This window comes from Panthera onca, chromosome A2 (assembly GCF_046562875.1).
Source record: "Panthera onca isolate mPanOnc1 chromosome A2, mPanOnc1 haplotype 2, whole genome shotgun sequence".
NCBI classification, from domain to species: Eukaryota; Metazoa; Chordata; class Mammalia; order Carnivora; family Felidae; genus Panthera; species Panthera onca.
In genome coordinates this window covers 139,615,206-139,632,430 of record NC_138340.1, presented here as the reverse complement: position 1 = coordinate 139,632,430, position 17,225 = coordinate 139,615,206, and the positions used below count along the sequence as shown (strand labels likewise).

The following is a 17,225-nucleotide window of genomic DNA, read 5'->3' as shown; positions in this document are numbered from 1 at the left end:
TAATTTCTCAAGCTTGTCTGGTATCTATTTGAGATATGTAGCAAAATTGTTTTTAACTTTCTGATAAAACCTAGCATGTTCCAGTGTAGTTACTTCATTTTCTACATAGAATTGTCAGCTAACCATCTATCCTTGAGAAAAATACTTGACCACTCTGAAGTGATGCCGTGAAAGCTTCCATGAATCCTACGGATTCCCAGTGCAAGAGAGAAAAGATTCAGAAGATAATATAAGGGAGCTACACAAAATAATGCATCAAGAGTACTTAATTGAATACATCCCAGATTGCCCATGAGCTGGAAAAACATTATATTCCCCCCAAACCTTCTTTTTGATGAATATTTGCCTTCTGTAGAAATTCTTAACAAGAACATAAGCACCTCCTGAGAAAAACCAAGCATTTATGTAATGTCTCCTTCAGTGTGCCCCTTACCGGGAATTATTCCCTCAGCCATGATCTCTAACACTCTGAACAGCTCTTGCTAAAGTCTTCTCTCCTTCCTCTGAAGATGCATGGAAATCTCATTACAAGAGTTCAACACCTGTTCCCTAAAAGGTCTCAAAAAGGATGTCAGTTTACTCAGCTCACTTGACAATGTGTCATGTTTTATTTTTTTTTTTTACTTTCACATGGAATGTGGTGCACAGATAAATGCAGCCTTGGAATAGCAAGTTTTCTTATGAGCCATTTGGTAGAATTTATCATTCTCTAAATCCATAGTTTGAAACCCACTGACTGGTGACCTTTTCATTTATTTACTAACGTGTGTCAACAGGTAAACCAAGTGACATATAGCCCTGTGGCTCCTGCAGCACCTTGTTAATCTGAGTAGTTTAGATGTATTAAAAAGTCTTTTCCAGTTGGACAAAACCAGAGTAATGCAAACTGACAGATTTCACCTCTTGATAGCTCAATAGAGTTTGTAAGTACTCAGAGCCTGGACAGGTGAATAGTTTTAGAAATCAGAAGTTATTACCTATCGGCCCTAACTAAGTGCCCATATAGCTTCAAGAGCTAAATTAAAAGGCCTAATGAGTGTCTGTAATGCCAGATCCTTTTTTATTTCAAAAGGATAAACCTGTAAAAATACCCCAGAGGCATTTTGTTTACACACATTTTCACAGTGGCTGGCAGACCCAGGATGTTAAAATTGTAGAAACATTCAAGATATCACCAAGCCCAACCCACCTCTCTACACCTGGTCTTTACACTTGTCCAAGTAGGAGACATTCTCCAAATCTAAGCATCAGATATCACCACTAACGCATTAGTTGGCTGCCCTACCCCATCTTGTTTACATCTCAAAGGAGACAGAGATACATACAGACATCAAGATCTTTGACTCATTTCTTAGTACCCAAGGCTACAAATCTTTTCAAAATAGATCTTTCATACTGTTCTCTTTCCTTCTTCAGCTTGCCTCCCACTGGCCAGCCTCTGCAGTCCTGACTTTTCACCCTCCTCATTGCCCGTCATCACCACTACCTCCGGGATCCTGCTTTGCCTGACTGTTCACGGGCAGACCTTCTCCTTGAGAATGAGAGTTTAAGGGGCAGGAGGAGGATGGGAGAGTGGAGGTGTGATGGTACTTCTTTGATGCGTGAATATAACAAATGACCAAGAAAACGCTATTTTAAGTAAATGTAATTAGAAGACAAGAACTAGGCATGAAATTTAAGATGCTATAACCCTTAATTATGTGATAATTTAGTACTGGCCTGACAGTTACTATAACTGAGATCAATTTCTGAATCTGAATTCTATTGAGAGGATAAGGAGCAATAAAACCAAGGAGACCATTTATCAGTTTCAGCTGCTGAATATATATCAGTGTGTGTGAGATATATGTATGATAGATGTATAGGCTATATAACGGGATAGATATAAAGACCAGTCTTTAGGAAAACCCCTGTTACACAGTTAGGCAGAATTCTCCATGGAAAAATTTTATGCTGTCATTAAAATCCTGCAACATATTTCTAACCAGAGCTAAACAGAGTTAAATAAATAAACAATGCAGAAAGTGTTTTTTTTTTTTTCTCTGTCAAGCCTTCATAGTCCTCACAGCCAGCAATCCTATGAAGATATTTTTTTCCCCTGGGAGATCCTGGATCTTCCTTCTTCACAAACTTGAAAGCCAGGGTCACAATAGTTAAAAAAACTTTTTTTTTTTTTTTTAACTTTTTAAGTGTTTGTTTTTGAGAGAGAGAGCATGAACGGGGGAGGGACAGAGAGAGAGGGAGACGCAGAATCTGAAGCAGGCTCCAGGCTCTGAGCTGTCAGCACAGAGACCAATGCGGGGCTCAAGCTCACCAACCATGAGATCATGACCTGAGCCGAAGTCAGATGCTCAACTGACTGAGCCACCCAGGCGCCCCTAAAAGGACAACTTTAATAAAATCAAGCCAAGGTATCTGTGTTTCTCCACTCATACAAATCACATAACTATAAAAGCCTGTGACAATTTAAGCCTACTAATGTTTCTCTGATTCCATCACCATCACCCCTTATTTTAAGATCTTAAGAGGAGACTATGTTGCCATATTCCTCTTGAAGAAAGTCTCACAAAACATCACTGATGTCTACCTCACATATGTATCTTTTTATGGCCCATTACCCCTGAATCTCCACTTGTTCTTGGCTTCTGCATTTGTTCGGTTTGGGTCCATTCTGGCTGCTATGGGCCTATACTCTAGTGGCCAATCTCCTTTGATCCAGAGTTCACCATTTGCTTAAAAATGAATTTACTGAGGGGAGAGATAATCCAGGTAAAGTAGTTAATGTGACTGTCACAACAGAACAATTACTCCAAAGTGCTGTATCATTAGCATGGTTAATTCCAGAGGTATTAACTGGAACTGTTGCTTTAAATGGCAGGGTTATTAAGTAAGTTAATACCAAAGGGATTCTTGGAATTAGCAGGCCACAGACCTATTGTTTTCAAACATCCATGGTATTAGTACTCTCAGGGATTTTAAACAGCTGTAGGGAGTCCATAACATTCCAAATCTTTTCATTCACACAGAATTGTTCAAATATGTACAGCATCCTACTGAATAACATTACAGAAAAGTAAGATGTGTTCAGATTCTACAGAAAAAGTCACCTTTTTTTTCCCTAAAATGAAATTTATACAAAGATGTAGCTTGATTTCAGGTAAACGAAATAATCTGAAGTCCCTACGGGTCATCGTGGTATATGTTTGTTTTTCATAAACACTGGTGGTTCTCAAAGTGCATTCCCCAAAGCGGCATCATTGGCAACTCCTAGGAACTTGTAGGAAATGCAGATTCTTGGGTCCCAAACAAGATCTACGGCATCTGAAATTCAGAGGGTGATGCCAGGGAATCCGTGTTTAACAAGCTCTCCGGGAGGTTCTGGTGCATGCCGAAGCTGAGAACCACAGATCTATACGGAAGCTATTCCAGTCATCGATTGCAGCGATGGATGTATTCCAGCACTCTCAAAACTGTACTAACATTTAGGTTGCCATCAGACAATCCAGGAAGGGATCCATGTTAATGCTCTTCTCTTGCATTAGCTGAGAGTACCAAGTCTTGGGGAGTCAGATACTGGGCAAGGTTGAGTCAGGTTGGCCCTGAAGAGTTGGGGAAGTAGAGTTTAGTTTTAGAAACTGCTTCTCCCCTAGATTCTGAGGCAGTCTTCTTAGCATGTTCTACCCTGTTTCCTCCACGTGGCTAACTCAGGAGTTCCCCCTGGAGTCATCTAGTCAGGAGTTCTGAAAGTGGCAGACAGGTTTCAAGAGGGAGTTTTGCCTAATAAGAAAGAATTTGCTCTCTTACCCACCTTTCCCTCTCAGGATGAGAAATCCCATGAGCATGGAGATCTGGCTGGGATTAGGACTCAAAGAAGTCTGGTCGTGTTAGGCTCTGGCACTCTCCCTCACCACAGGTTGCTGTGCTAGAGCCAGAGGATGGGTCAGAAGACCTCAATAAATTTTAGACTTCCCAGTTGAGTCATCAGTCTGGATCATGCAAAGTGGGAGAACATTAACACCAATAAGAGTTAAGGTTACAATTAGGACAGACTGGAGTCAGCAGACATTTCTTGAGCCAAGGGAACTACAAATCAAAACTACTATGATATACTACCTCACACCTGTCAGAATGGCTAAAATTAACAACTCAGGCAACAGCAGATGTTGGCAAGGATGCAAAGAGGAACCCTCTTGCCCTGTTGGTGGGAATGCAAACTGGTGCAGCCACTCTGGAAAACAGTATGGAAGTTCCTCAAAAAATTAAAAATCGGATTACCCTACGACCCAGCAGTTGCAACTATGATGTATTTATCCAAAGGATGCAGGAGTGCTGTTTCAAAGGGGCACATGCACCCCAGTGTCAACAATAACCGAAGTATGGAAAGAGCCCAAATGTTGATAGACTGATGAATGCCTAAAGAAGATGTGGTATGTATATACAATGGAATATTACTCAGTGATCAAAAGTGATGAGATCTTGCCATTTGCAACAACATGGATGGAACTAGAGTATATTCTAAGCAAAATAAGTCAGAGGAAGATAAATATATGATTTCACTCATATGAGGAATTTAAGATACAAAACAGATGAACATAAAGGGAGGGAAGCAAAAATAATATAAAAACAAGGAGACAAACCATAAGAGACTCCTAAATACAGAGAACAAACAGGGTTGCTGGAGGAGGTGTTGGGCAGGGGGGGGTGGGGGGGGATGGGCTAAATGGCCGATGGGCATTAAGGAGGACATTTGTTGGGATGAGCACTGTTATATATGTGTTATATATAAGTGATGAATCCCTAAATTCCATTTCTGAAATCGCGATTACACTATATGTAAAGCAGTTAGACTGCTGCTGACTTTCTCTGATCTAAAGTTTCTGACCTCACAGACTCACTACAAGAAGCTTTTCTTTCTGAAGATCTCCTTATGTTACCTATGAGCAACTTAAAGCCTTCCTATTGACGTATCTTTGATCATATTTCTTGCAAGATAATAATGCTTTTCTTGCATGTTGAGTCCATTTAATTCCCTCTGTATCAGAGCTTTATAGCAGAACTTCCTCATATTGACCAAAAACCTATGGTATAGAGCTATCCTCTATACCATATAATCTGCCAAGAGAGAAAGACACAGAACTTCTTTGAAGCCTGAAATATTACCTTGTTCATCATCATATCCCCTTAGTTGTTAGTAGACTACCTTCCAGGCAATAAATGTTGACTCAAATTCAGGGTCACAAAATCTGGGGATGTTGAGGAACCAGGCAAGAAATCTTAGTCCGTATATAGGAATTACTTTTTGATGTACTCTAGCTGGTTATCATGACCTAGATGCAAGGGAGAGAAGTATTATGGTAGCATTATTGCCATGGTCCCTTTATCCAACACCATCTTTATTGTTTGGTTGCAAGTATAGATACAAGTCTGTTAAGACTTAAGGTCAAATACCTTACAAATTTCTCCATATCCTATATGGGGGGAAGGGGGGACTGAAATGATCTTACTGGTCTTCTCCCCAGGTTCCCTTGCAACCTTCACTCTGAGCATCACTGTGTGTCCAACACTAAGGATTTTGACAGGAAACGGCTAGAAGGGAGGCAGCTGGGGAGAATATGCTAAGAGTATGCAATAGGGAACAGAATTAAAGCCTAAAGCCTACTAAAGCAAAATAGTCAAGCTGTCTTCTCTACCTCCTTACCTTGTTTCTGCTGAGATATTTTCTTAAATGTACAGAGCTATAATTAAAAGGAATTGCTTTGACCAGTCAGGGAGTGTTAACTAGAAAATTAAAAGTGGTGCAAAATGAAGAAAGCTTGTCCCCAAGAGCAGTGCATTGAAAAGTCATCAAGCAACCTTGCTACTTTGGGCATATTGGTTTCAAATGACACTATTTGAAATGTATTACAACAATCATCAGCTTGGTGTGAAGCTTGAAGAATATAGAGACCTATGTAATGCTGTGAAGATGTTACAGAAAGTGAACATTTCGAGGAGGAATTCTCAAATATTCAGTGTTCAGTTTTGTAATGGAGCCATTGATAACCTTGCTATCTAATAGAGTTCTGACTACAGACATGCATTAAACTTCTTGGCTGTAGTCAAATGAGTGACAGCCAGAGATGGTATACGCAGTGTACTTGATAAAAATGCTATTTATTTAAAGTATTAGAGTGGCCATTATGTTCAAGTACAAAGTTCTGCTCTTCTCAGTAAATTTAGTCTGGGAAAAATAAAATGTTTTAGACTAGTTTTAAGTTTCAGAAGGACACAGGGTACTCTCCAAGTTTTTACTTAAGATAGTGTCAAATGTAAAAGCTGGTTTTGACATAGTCACCTGTAAACAGAAACAAGTTTTCAGGTTCTTTCTGTGATTATTTTCCATTATTGCATACTTGTGGCTAAGGATATGGTGACTTAATAAACTCTTCAAACCTGCAGCCATTTCAGAAGCTATTATTGAACGTATAGTCAGTTGAGTGTGTGTGTGATTCTTATTCAAAGAATTGAAAATTAAAAAGGATTCAGTCCTTGTGTTATTGCCGCTTACCTGACATCAGAGGTAAGATTTTAATCCATTCTCAGCCGGTATCCTGTATGACCTTGGACACCTTCTTTAACCCCTCCAAGGACTCTCTTAATATGGAAATGGGGGCCATTATTTTCTAACTTGCAGAATGGTTGTAAGGATTCAGTAAATAATGTAATAAAGAAGGTAGGAAAGTAAGTTCTTTTGTGATAATAAATTTTGTTGCTTTTCTATTATGAAAAACACATGATATAAACATAGAAATATGTTTAACACAATCCAATGTAGAGAAAGCCCAACATTTATGTTTATAGGAAGCATAGAATTTCTTAGCTAGAAGGAATTGTAGAGATTATAGGATTTGGTGACTCTTAGCATTTGTTTAGTTTATGAACCACTTTGAGAACCTGAAAGGTATGAGCCTTCTCTCCCCGCAATGCCTTCATACCCAAAAATTAGCAAATAATTTTAAGGCTGTGCCCTAAAACCTGTTCCTAATCTCTAAATCCCTTGGGTTAAGAATCCTCAACTTAATTCAATACCTTCAATCTAAAGATGGAAAAATTAAGGAATATAAGTGATATGCTCTTGAGAATTAAAAATTATTTTGATAACCCTTTTACAAATATGTCTTTCTCTAATTTAAGAGTGCAGCATTCATCGGATTTTTGAGCATTATTCTCAAACTGCAGCCACATTTCATTGGTGGACTTGCCGATTCTGTCACCCTTGGCATGTTAGTGACAGGAGCAATTTGCAGTCGTACACAAAGTTAAGTGATTTGGGTATTTACTTTTAACACAGTTTTTCCCAAAAAGGTATATTCTTGCATCGTCGATAAACTTTCATTAGTTATCTGTGATGGTCCAAAGCCTATTCAAAATATTGAGGGTACAAGATAATGAGATCTAGTTTCTGACTTGGATCTGGGCATAGACTCATAAGCCCCTAAGAGGGGAGCTCGGAGGGAGGAGCAACTCATTCAGCCCTAGAACTTTAAGAAGGTCCCACATTTAAAGCAACATTAAAGTTGTATCTTCAATGATGAGTAGGGGCTTTCTAGGCAGAGAATCCAGATGTCTTAACTCCCTGTGTGGGCAGATTTTACATGGCTTAATTGTCTTTTTAGTTTAGAATCATTAACTGATACATATATGGTAGTCCTAAAATATATAGGATGCCCCATTGGAGACCCATTCCCTGGTTTTACAACCATGCATCCTCATTCCCTGAGCCACACAGTCTCCAAACCTCAGGGTCATTCTCCTCTCTGGCCTGCAATTTCTAGTAACTTTCAAGGGCTTGCAAATTTGTTCTTCAAAGCATCCCTGCACCCTCCTCTTACCATCTTCCCATAGTTCTCCATATTGCTAGACCTGACCCTTGGAATCCTGGCCACACAGCCTCACCAATCCTTCCTTTTTCTGCACAACCACAAATACATTTTCCTAAAATCAATTTAATCTGAAGCCTTGCAAAGCAATGCTTGCTGTGTTGTACGTAGGATATAGTTATCCAGTGTACTTATGATCTTAAAGCCTGCCACAGTCCGAGCCCAAACTCATCACCTATTATTCTCCTGCATGTTTGCACTCCAGCCAGGCAGGGGCAAAGCAGAAGTGGTAAGAGCCCACATTAAGTTCAGTTCTCCCCTTTTCCACTTGCTAGCTGTTGCACTTCATCCTTCCAGGCTTGTTTCCTTATCTGTAAGTTAGATGAATAAATAACCAAACAAAGCTGTTAGGGAAATTAGTGTGGTGATGCATGGAAAGTGCCTGGCGCTATATGCCTGACACATAATTGACTCAATAAATGGTAACATTTGTAATCATTATCTTCCTCTGAAATGCACCTCTCTGTCATAGAGACATTTCTAGAAACCTGTCCTCTACCTACCAGGTCATTTGTTACTCCTTTAGGACGTGCTTCAGGTTCTGCTTACCTTCCTGCTGATTCCTCCCTCCAAACCCACCTGTTCTCGGCTGCTCTCACGTCTACATTACTGCTGTGTTTGCTCTGCGTTGTTTTCAAACTTTTCTTAAGGAGCTTGTCTTTCTCATCAGACTCTAGTAGCTAGAGCTGCCCCCAAATGGAGGAGATGATTGTGCAAAGCCATGATCTCCTTGACTTCACCCTCTTGAGGATTTTGAAGCGATCGTGAAACAGGTGGAAGATTGGATAGTTGATGTCTAAGGATCCTTTTCAGTAGTGATTTTGCAGTCTGAGTTGTTACAGATCAGGGACATGGCTTACACCCCCTCCTCCTCACAGCTTAAGAACATGTAGGGACACTCAATTATGTGGTGTTTGGCAGACTGGCTTTCCGCTCTTGACCCCTGTCACAGACAAGCGGTGGCTTTCCATCCTGCAGGGAAGTTTAGGAGAATGAGTGCAGGGTTGGGGGATGGAAACCCCCACATCTATCACACTGTGACCTATAGTACGCTTATAATAAATGTTTAATGAGCAAGCACCAGCCATAAGCAGTGTTTCACTGCCTCATTGTACAGCCCTTGGAAATAAGAGCAATTGGAAGAGTGTCTTTCAAGTTTAAGGTGAAAGTTTTAGGAAGAAGTTGAAGGAAAATATCCATTGCCAAAAATCAGAACTCCTTAGGTTCCGCAGAAAAAGCCATTTCTCGGGGCGCCTGGGTGGCTCAGGCAGTTAAGTGTAAGACTCTTGATTTTGGCTCGGGTCTTGGTCTCCCAGTTTGTGGGATAGAGCCCCACATCAGGCTCTATGCTGACAGTGCAGAGCCTGCTTGGGATTCTCTCTCACCTTGCTCCCTGCCCCTCCCCTGCTCCTTGTGCACTCGTGTGCTCACCCTCTCTCTCTTTCAAAATAAACATTTTAAAAAGAAAAAGCCCTTTTCCTGAAAATTTTATTTCCCTTCTTTACAACCTCCTTACTGGGACAAAGAGTCCATGAACGTAAGACAGTGTTTATCTTCAGTGTGCTTGCTCGAAACTCTGTTCTTCACATTCAGTTTGAAACGGTTTCATTATACGAGGCACTTCTGATTTCTGCCAGTTGGTTGTATCTCTAAAATCAACTGCTTTTCCTTCTCTGTTGCTGAATTTCAGGTAGCTGTACTTAATCTTATTGTGGCCTTGCCTTTTTATACCAGTTTCCCTAATGCTGAAAGAACCTTCAGCTTCAAAGAACTCCTCCCCACCCCTCTCCAGTTGGAGGAGGGCAGGGGGTGGCGTAATGGCAGACATGGAAGGATGGGGCGGGGGAGGGGGAGGAATCAGTTAATCGCAGGTTGTCCAAGTTGTTTTAGGTGGCTTTATATTTCTTGAATTTAAGATCAACGTTAGGGGCGCCTGGGTGGCGCAGTCGGTTAAGCGTCCGACTTCAGCCAGGTCACGATCTCGCGGTCCGTGAGTTCGAGCCCCGCGTCAGGCTCTGGGCTGATGGCTCGGAGCCTGGAGCCTGTTTCCGATTCTGTGTCTCCCTCTCTCTCTGCCCCTCCCCCGTTCATGCTCTGTCTCTCTCTGTCCCAAAAATAAATAAAAAACGTTGAAAAAAAAATTAAAAAAAAAAAAAATAAGATCAACGTAAAGTATAAACATTTCAGGCTGAGAATTTAAATGGTAACAAAAAACCATGGTTTTTGCTAATGTCAGGAATGACTCATCTGGTGAGAAGGGTATTGTATTGATAATACAATACAGAGAGAAGGAAAAGACTGTAGTATCTTCTCTCTTTGTGTTCCTGACCTTGAGGAGAATAGTAACTTGTTTGTTGCAGAAGTTGAGCATCTAATGTGCTGATGCACCTGTTCTTATATATTAAATGGCAAAGCACTTGCAGTTCTGTGATTGCTTTGTGAGGGAAATATTTTCTACAATCTGGTGAACTGTTTTTGTTTTTTTTTTTTTTTTAAGAATGTATTTATTTGTATTTTTTGCATCTCTTATTTCTCAAAAATATGCTTTCTATTCTATTTCAACACCCTGATCTCCTCATTACATATTGGAGTATGTTTGGCTTTTTCTTTTCAAGGTAACATTATGATGATTTCTTTTTAACATAGAGACCATGAACCAGGCAACTCCTGCCAGAAAGCTGGAAGAGGTCCTTCACCTAGCAGAGCTCTGCATAGAAGTCTTACAGCAGAATGAAGAGCATCATGCAGAGGTGACGACTTGCTTTAACTGTCCTATAAAGCTGCACGTGATGCTTTGCCATAGTGGGAATAGCACTGAAGAAGTGGCCTGCCCGTAGACTTTGATAGGTAGCTGGCCATCTACCTGTAAGAAAAACTGAGAATGTATGTGCATTTCCTGGGTATCCAATTCCTGTATGTTACAGAGGGACTGTAGATGTATATAATTTATTATCTGTTCCTGACAACAGTCACTCTGTGAGGAACACGGGAGAACTTACGGGATCTGCCAAACACGTACAGGTAATACGAAGCAGAGCTGGAACACAAACCCATCTCCTGATGCCGGATTCCTTGTGTCTCCCCCATGCTGGGATGGCTTTAGTTTAGAAATGGAAATTAATCAAGATGCAAAAGGAAAAGTAGTGATAAACTATAACAAAATCAAGTAGAAGACGTGGATAACTACATGACTGATAATTAGTCTTTTATTCTTACCATCAAACTTTTCTCTAAATTTTCACTAAACCTGCATTCTTTATAGTGTTAAAAGTTTTAATTGTGTATTAACATTCACTCTGTAGAGTGGTATTTCACCAGGCCAACTGCTTATTCTAAGACTTAAAACTGCTGCTCTTTTTAATAGTCATGAGCGTATTTAAAAAAAACAACAACAAAAGGGGGCACCTGGGTGGCTCAGTCGGTTAAACCTCTGACTTCAGCTCAGGTCATGATCTCACAGTTTGTGAGTTTGAGCTCCACGTCGGGCTCTGTGCTGCTTCGGATTCTGTGTCTTCCTCTCTCTCTGCCCCTCCTCCTTTCCTGCTCTGTCTCTCAAAAATAAACATTAAAAATTAAAAAAAAAAAAAAAGAATTTTATGACTTTGAATTCAGTTTGGAAAATATATGGATTTAAGTAAGTATAATAAATTTCAGGGCCTTAACAGTGCTTTTATTCTTGAGGAAGCACATGAAATGGGCAAGAGTTTTTTAAAAGCCCAGATACATAAGACTTTATAGAACATTTATATGTAATGAGGCCAAGTTCTTAAAAATATGAGAAACTATAGGAAGTACATTTTAAGCAAATTCTTAAAAAAGAATATTCAGGAAACCTTACTATAGGTAACTAAGATTTATGGTATCTGATTATAAATATGATCATTCAAAACATCTGCTTTTAGCTCACACTATGGAATCTAGTTTTTACCTTACATCTGTCATGTGTGAACTTGTTATGGATATTTTATTTTAAACTGAAGAAACAGCTGCTTCAATAATGTGAAATGAATCCCCATGAGGATCTTCTCTAGGCTAGTACTACTGCTATGTTACAATGAAAATGATTATATGCTGAAATATATGTATGTGATGTCTTTGTCTTTTGTTAAAAGGCATTAGCATCAGAGTGTTAGACATTTTTGAATTAAAAAATATTTCTGATTGGATATTCAGTTTCAGTGTATTTCACCTAAATGGGTACATCTAATATTCCCCTACATTTCACAAAAATACCATTTAATTTTCCTGTACTCATAAGGAAAATAATTACTCTCCTGTCTTTTAAATGCAATGATTAAGTGCTGTCTACTCCACGCAGTCACTAAATGCTTGTTAAAGGTAATGTATTCAAATATAATTAAAATGTAAATAATATTTTGTAATCCACAAAAATATGGTTGACGAGATGGATCATCATAACTCATAAATATCACTCTACTATATGCTGAAGTATAAGATTATTATAATGACCTCGTTTTAAAATGCTTTGTAACACTATGGCCTTTTCCATTACCCAATGCTTCCAAATTCTTGGAATCCATCAGGGAAGAGAGGTGAGTAAAGCTGTTCCCACTGTTTTTCTAGCATGGAATAAATAACTCTTTTAGTGAAGATTAGATAGAACCCACTTTGATCGTAGTTACTTTAACGCCAAGTTACTTCTCCTCCTTACAATTAAAGATTATTTCTTTGAATGGACTTATCTTGGTTGTATTGTTTCTATAAATGTGTCTTAATAATTGTGTGCATAATTACTACTGGCCATCTAAGTACGGTTTTTGAAAAGGTTTTGATGATTTGGTTTTATCCTTTTTTTTGCCTTTTTCTTTTCTTTCTTTTTTTTTTTTTTAAAGATTTTTATTTTACTTTTAAGTAATCTCTACGCCCATTGTGGGACTGAAATGTACAACCCTGAGATCAGCAGTTGCATGACCTACTGACTGAGCCAGCCAGGCACCACCCCGCCTTTTTCTTTTTGTAACCAGCAGAGCAACTTTTTCTTTGAACAGTATTGGGGAGAGAATTGGTCTGATGCTAACGTCATTTCCAGAGTAAGTTAGTAGACCGCACTCTGCACTGATCTTTATTCTGCTGGGTGTTCACATTGGAGTCTCTTTACTACGCACGAGCACCTGCTTGGCTCCCTTGGTGGAGGTCAATGTGTCTGCCTCACAGAGCCCTCCCATTGGTTCCTGTGTAGGCTTCTTTTACCTTTACTGTACCTCTATCACAGTGGCAATTTAGTTTCAGGGCTAAGAGGTGGTTTCTATCAGCAATTTCCCAGTCAAGCAGTTTTCACTTCTTCACATTTTTAACAGCCCTCCCTTCTCTCTGATGGCCTCTCCACTTCTCTTTTGAGGCCTTATTTCTGACCTTGTTTTCTCCTTAAAAAGATAGTTTAAGATCCTTTCCAGAAAATCTTTAAGGCTATCTCCACATTCCAGTGCCTAGACTGTGCCTGACCAGAAACGTAGGCAAACCGATCTGTCAACTGTCCATCCAGAGGCCACTCACTTTGACAATGCCGGGAGGACCCAGATGTTGAGGAGAAAGCCCTGGGCTCCCACCAGCACACCGTCTCCACATGCGCCATTTGACTGATAAGAAAACTGACCCAGAAAGGTTGAGCGACTTGCCAGAAATGCACAGGTGGTTAGTGACGGGGCTGCAGACCTGGGTGCTTTGCAGTGAACCACATTGTTATTTCTCGTTGACTGGAGGGGCAGAATAGTTGTCTTACCCTGGTCTGCTGCCAAGTTTCATACTGGGCATCATAGCAGGAATGGCAATATAGAGGGGATGATTATGGTGCAAGCCTGGGGATGCCCCTTTCCATTCATTCTCTTCCTTTCCTGGCTGTCTGGTGGATCCTAGGACTCTGCCTAAGGGAGTGGAGTACTGAAAATATCAGTAGATGGGAGGAGAGAAGAAACATCATCAGTGCAACCACAGCTCAGGTTGTTCCTTTGTTGCTCATGATTACAGCAGGATCTAGATTTAAGGTCGCTGAAATCGTCGAAATGTAATATTGTCCATCATATCAGGGACACTGTAAGAAAAAAGGATGTTGGCAGTAATTTGGTATTTGTGGCACAGATAGCTCTCAGTTCACTGCACATCGGCGATTCTTCTTGTGCTTCAGCTGGCTGTGTCCCAGGCTCTTCCTCCGGCAACGGAGGCAGGACAGGAAAGGAGTTCAGGGTGGACACACGTATTTGTGCATACACTCACTCATATGAACATCAGTATCTGAACCAGATGATGTTTCTGGATGGATTCTAACATGAAGAGAGAGGGTATTTGATTTTTTTCTCCATTTGTTTTGCCGCTTTGTGTGTGACCCTACTCTTCTCACTAACATGCACATCCAAGGAGCATCTTAAAGTACGGTTATTTGTTCATGAACGAGATCTGCTTACTACCGACTACTGACTAAACTACAATAATCTCAACCATTGAGTTAGTATTAATTACGTAGTATTTGTATCTCGATAGCCAGTGAGATAAACCAACATTTTTTAGAGCGGTTTTACTATTGGGTTAGATTAGCCTCTGGTCCAACAAATGTCCCTTATTTTGAAAGAAGATAACCAGCAAGTGGCTTTCAGATGGCAAAGTTATAGAGACAGAGTTCCATTTGCTGCAGTGACTCTCAAATGGAATTCCATGAACATCAATAGCCTACCAAAAATGTCTGTTAATTATTTAGTAATGTTTAATACTGTGTGTATATAATGTATATAATACTGTATAATAATAAGAGTAGTACTTTCCTCTGAAAAGTACTTTCCCCTAAGATATGCTTTGAAATATTTTCAGTTTGCCTTCTCTCTTGATTATTTCAATATTTATATTCATGTATGAATCCAATGAGGGAGAGATTTTGTTGAATCCAAAGAGCCATAAAAAACCTATGGCTAGGTTGACAGTGGTTTAGGTGTCGTCCTCTAGACCATTCCACTGGTTCCTCAAAAGAGCGTACGTATTTCTGGAATATGGCCCCTTAGTGTTACATTGCTGTGTATGTGTATGTTGGGGCTGGGGGATCTTCCAGACACTAGACTTGTCTCCAGAGCTTTCAAGATTGTCCATAAAATACAGGATTGCAAACTGATCTTTTCCTGAGGAAAAAAAAATGAGCACATAGTGCATTTCAAAATCAGATTCACTGTCTTTTGCTCATTTATGCAGTTATCTTTTTTTTGTAAATTATAAATTTTAACTATATTTTTTAGGGTAAAGTTAATCAAAAGCCTCTGACCTCAAATAAATTAGAAAAGACATAAAGGAATATTAATAGATGTTCTGGCAAGAAAAAACCAGAGGACATTAACAGTGGTCTGATCTGCACAACATGATAGACATACAGATAGAAGGACAAGTATTGTTGATTAAGAAGCATCTACATGTGTAAGAGCTTGGTCTCTATACTCCAGCTCACTGAGATTCAAGTTATTGTTCTGACACCTACGAAGTACATGACTTTGGGCTAGTTCTGTAAACTCTCTGTGTTTGCTAACATAGAAAGCTAGGATAATTATGCCATTTACCTTTCTGGAAGGGTTGTTTTGAGGATCAAATAATATAATGTATAAAAAGCCTTTATAATAGGGGTGCCTAGGTGGCTCAAGTAAACATCTGATTCTTGATTTTGGCTCAGGTCATGATCTCACGGTTGTGGGATTGAGCCCCACATCAGGCTCCGTGATGAGTGTGGAGCCTGCTTGGGATTCTCTCTCTCCCTCTCTCTCTGTGCCTCCCAAGCTTGCTCGCGCTCGCTCTCGCTCTCTCTCTCTCTCTCTCTCTCAAAAAATAAATAAGGGAGGTGAGGAGAAGTATTGCCAATTTGCAGAAGAGGAAATGGAAGTTCACCGAGGGAACTGATTTGTCCATGAGCACTCAAGTCTCACCACTAAGTGCAAAAGCTTGGTACTCCTAGTTTCAGTGTCCATTCTTACCTGCACTGTTTTCAACTGTGCTTAGAAAACAAACACAGCTTTCAAAGTATTGTCACCTTGTCACATACATCATTTTCACTGTATAAGATCTTTTTGTTGTTAGAATGTTGGTAGAAATGGTATGGCTGAAGGATTACAATCAAGTTTTGTATTTTCCTCTTAAACAATTCAGCATTACCTTCTGCCTCTGCCATGTCATATACAAAAATTAGTGGCTTAGCTCTAATGCTAAGATAACTTTAACCCAGGTAATCATGACTTGATTGGTGCCCTTCAGATGGCTACATTTCTGAGTGGGGTTTCCTCCTCCCTGGTGGAGATCTTGATGCCATGGAACCTCCACAATCCTCCGTGAAGTGGTCCTTGAGGGAGGACATCGTACAGCCTCTCTTCTTACAGTCCACGGTGGGATGACTGCCACCTAGGGGGATGGCAAAAAAGTAAGTGGGTAGGTGTAGAAACCACTCTGTTCTCAAGGTAACGGCCTGTGACCCTTACTTTTTCTTTTCAAAGACTGTGATTGCTTAAAGCTTTCTCTGGTCGTCTGAGGAGAACAGGAAGCGTTCATCACAGATTGGCTTACATTCATCAGGAATACAGTTTGAGACACAGAAGTACACTTCTGTAAAAATAATGAAAATTGTGAGTTGATCGCAAAATCTTGCCATCCTGAAGTTACTTTTTTTTTTTTTTTTTTTTAGATAAAATTCTGTTCCATTTTATTTCATTCCCTACTGTGGCTTTGTCTTCCAAGTTCATTTTAAAAAGAGCTCTGTAAATTTTTCTGAGTCTTGAAACAATCCTTGACATAACATGATGGTTACTTTCTTAATCTTTTGAGATCAAAAATTTTAATCTTTTGTGAAAGTACTGGTTGTGAACTACAAGTAAGACCAGAAGTCCCTCTGCAGCACTGCATTTTTGCTCGAGTTTCTATCCTGCTGCACCTAGAGTCAGGAATCTCCGGTTCCTGTTATGTCAGTCATTGCTGTAGCTCTAAAAGATAGGAGTAAGACATATGTAATGAAATGACACTGTTTTATTTTTTACTTTTATATTATTTGTCACATACCCTTTTTTTTTAATGTTTATTTATTTCTGAGACAGAGGGAGACAGAGTGAGTGGGGGAGGGGCAGAGAGAGAGGGAGACACAGAATCTGAAACACGCTCCAGACTCTGAGCTGTCAGCACAGAGCCGGATGTGGGGCTCCAACCCACGAACCATGAGATCATGACCTGAGCCAAAGTCGGACGTTTAACTGAGCCACGCAAGCGCCCCTGTCACATACCCATTTAAGTAGATAGTTAAAAAGTATTCAAAGATAATATTTTGAAAGAGCAATAGCT

General features: G+C 39.9%; 1 protein-coding gene across 7 annotated transcripts in view; it reads left to right on the top strand.

Moving 5' to 3' along the window:
- The window catches only part of CADPS2 (calcium dependent secretion activator 2), a 667,593-nt gene that overhangs the window by 561,740 nt on the left and 88,628 nt on the right, over positions 1-17,225 (top strand). For all 7 annotated transcript variants that reach the window (XM_081795061.1, XM_081795066.1, XM_081795062.1 and 4 more), the window contains one exon: positions 10,566-10,669. In XM_081795061.1, coding sequence (XP_081651187.1) covers positions 10,566-10,669 — 104 coding nt within the window. The remainder of the gene's footprint in view (positions 1-10,565; positions 10,670-17,225) is intronic.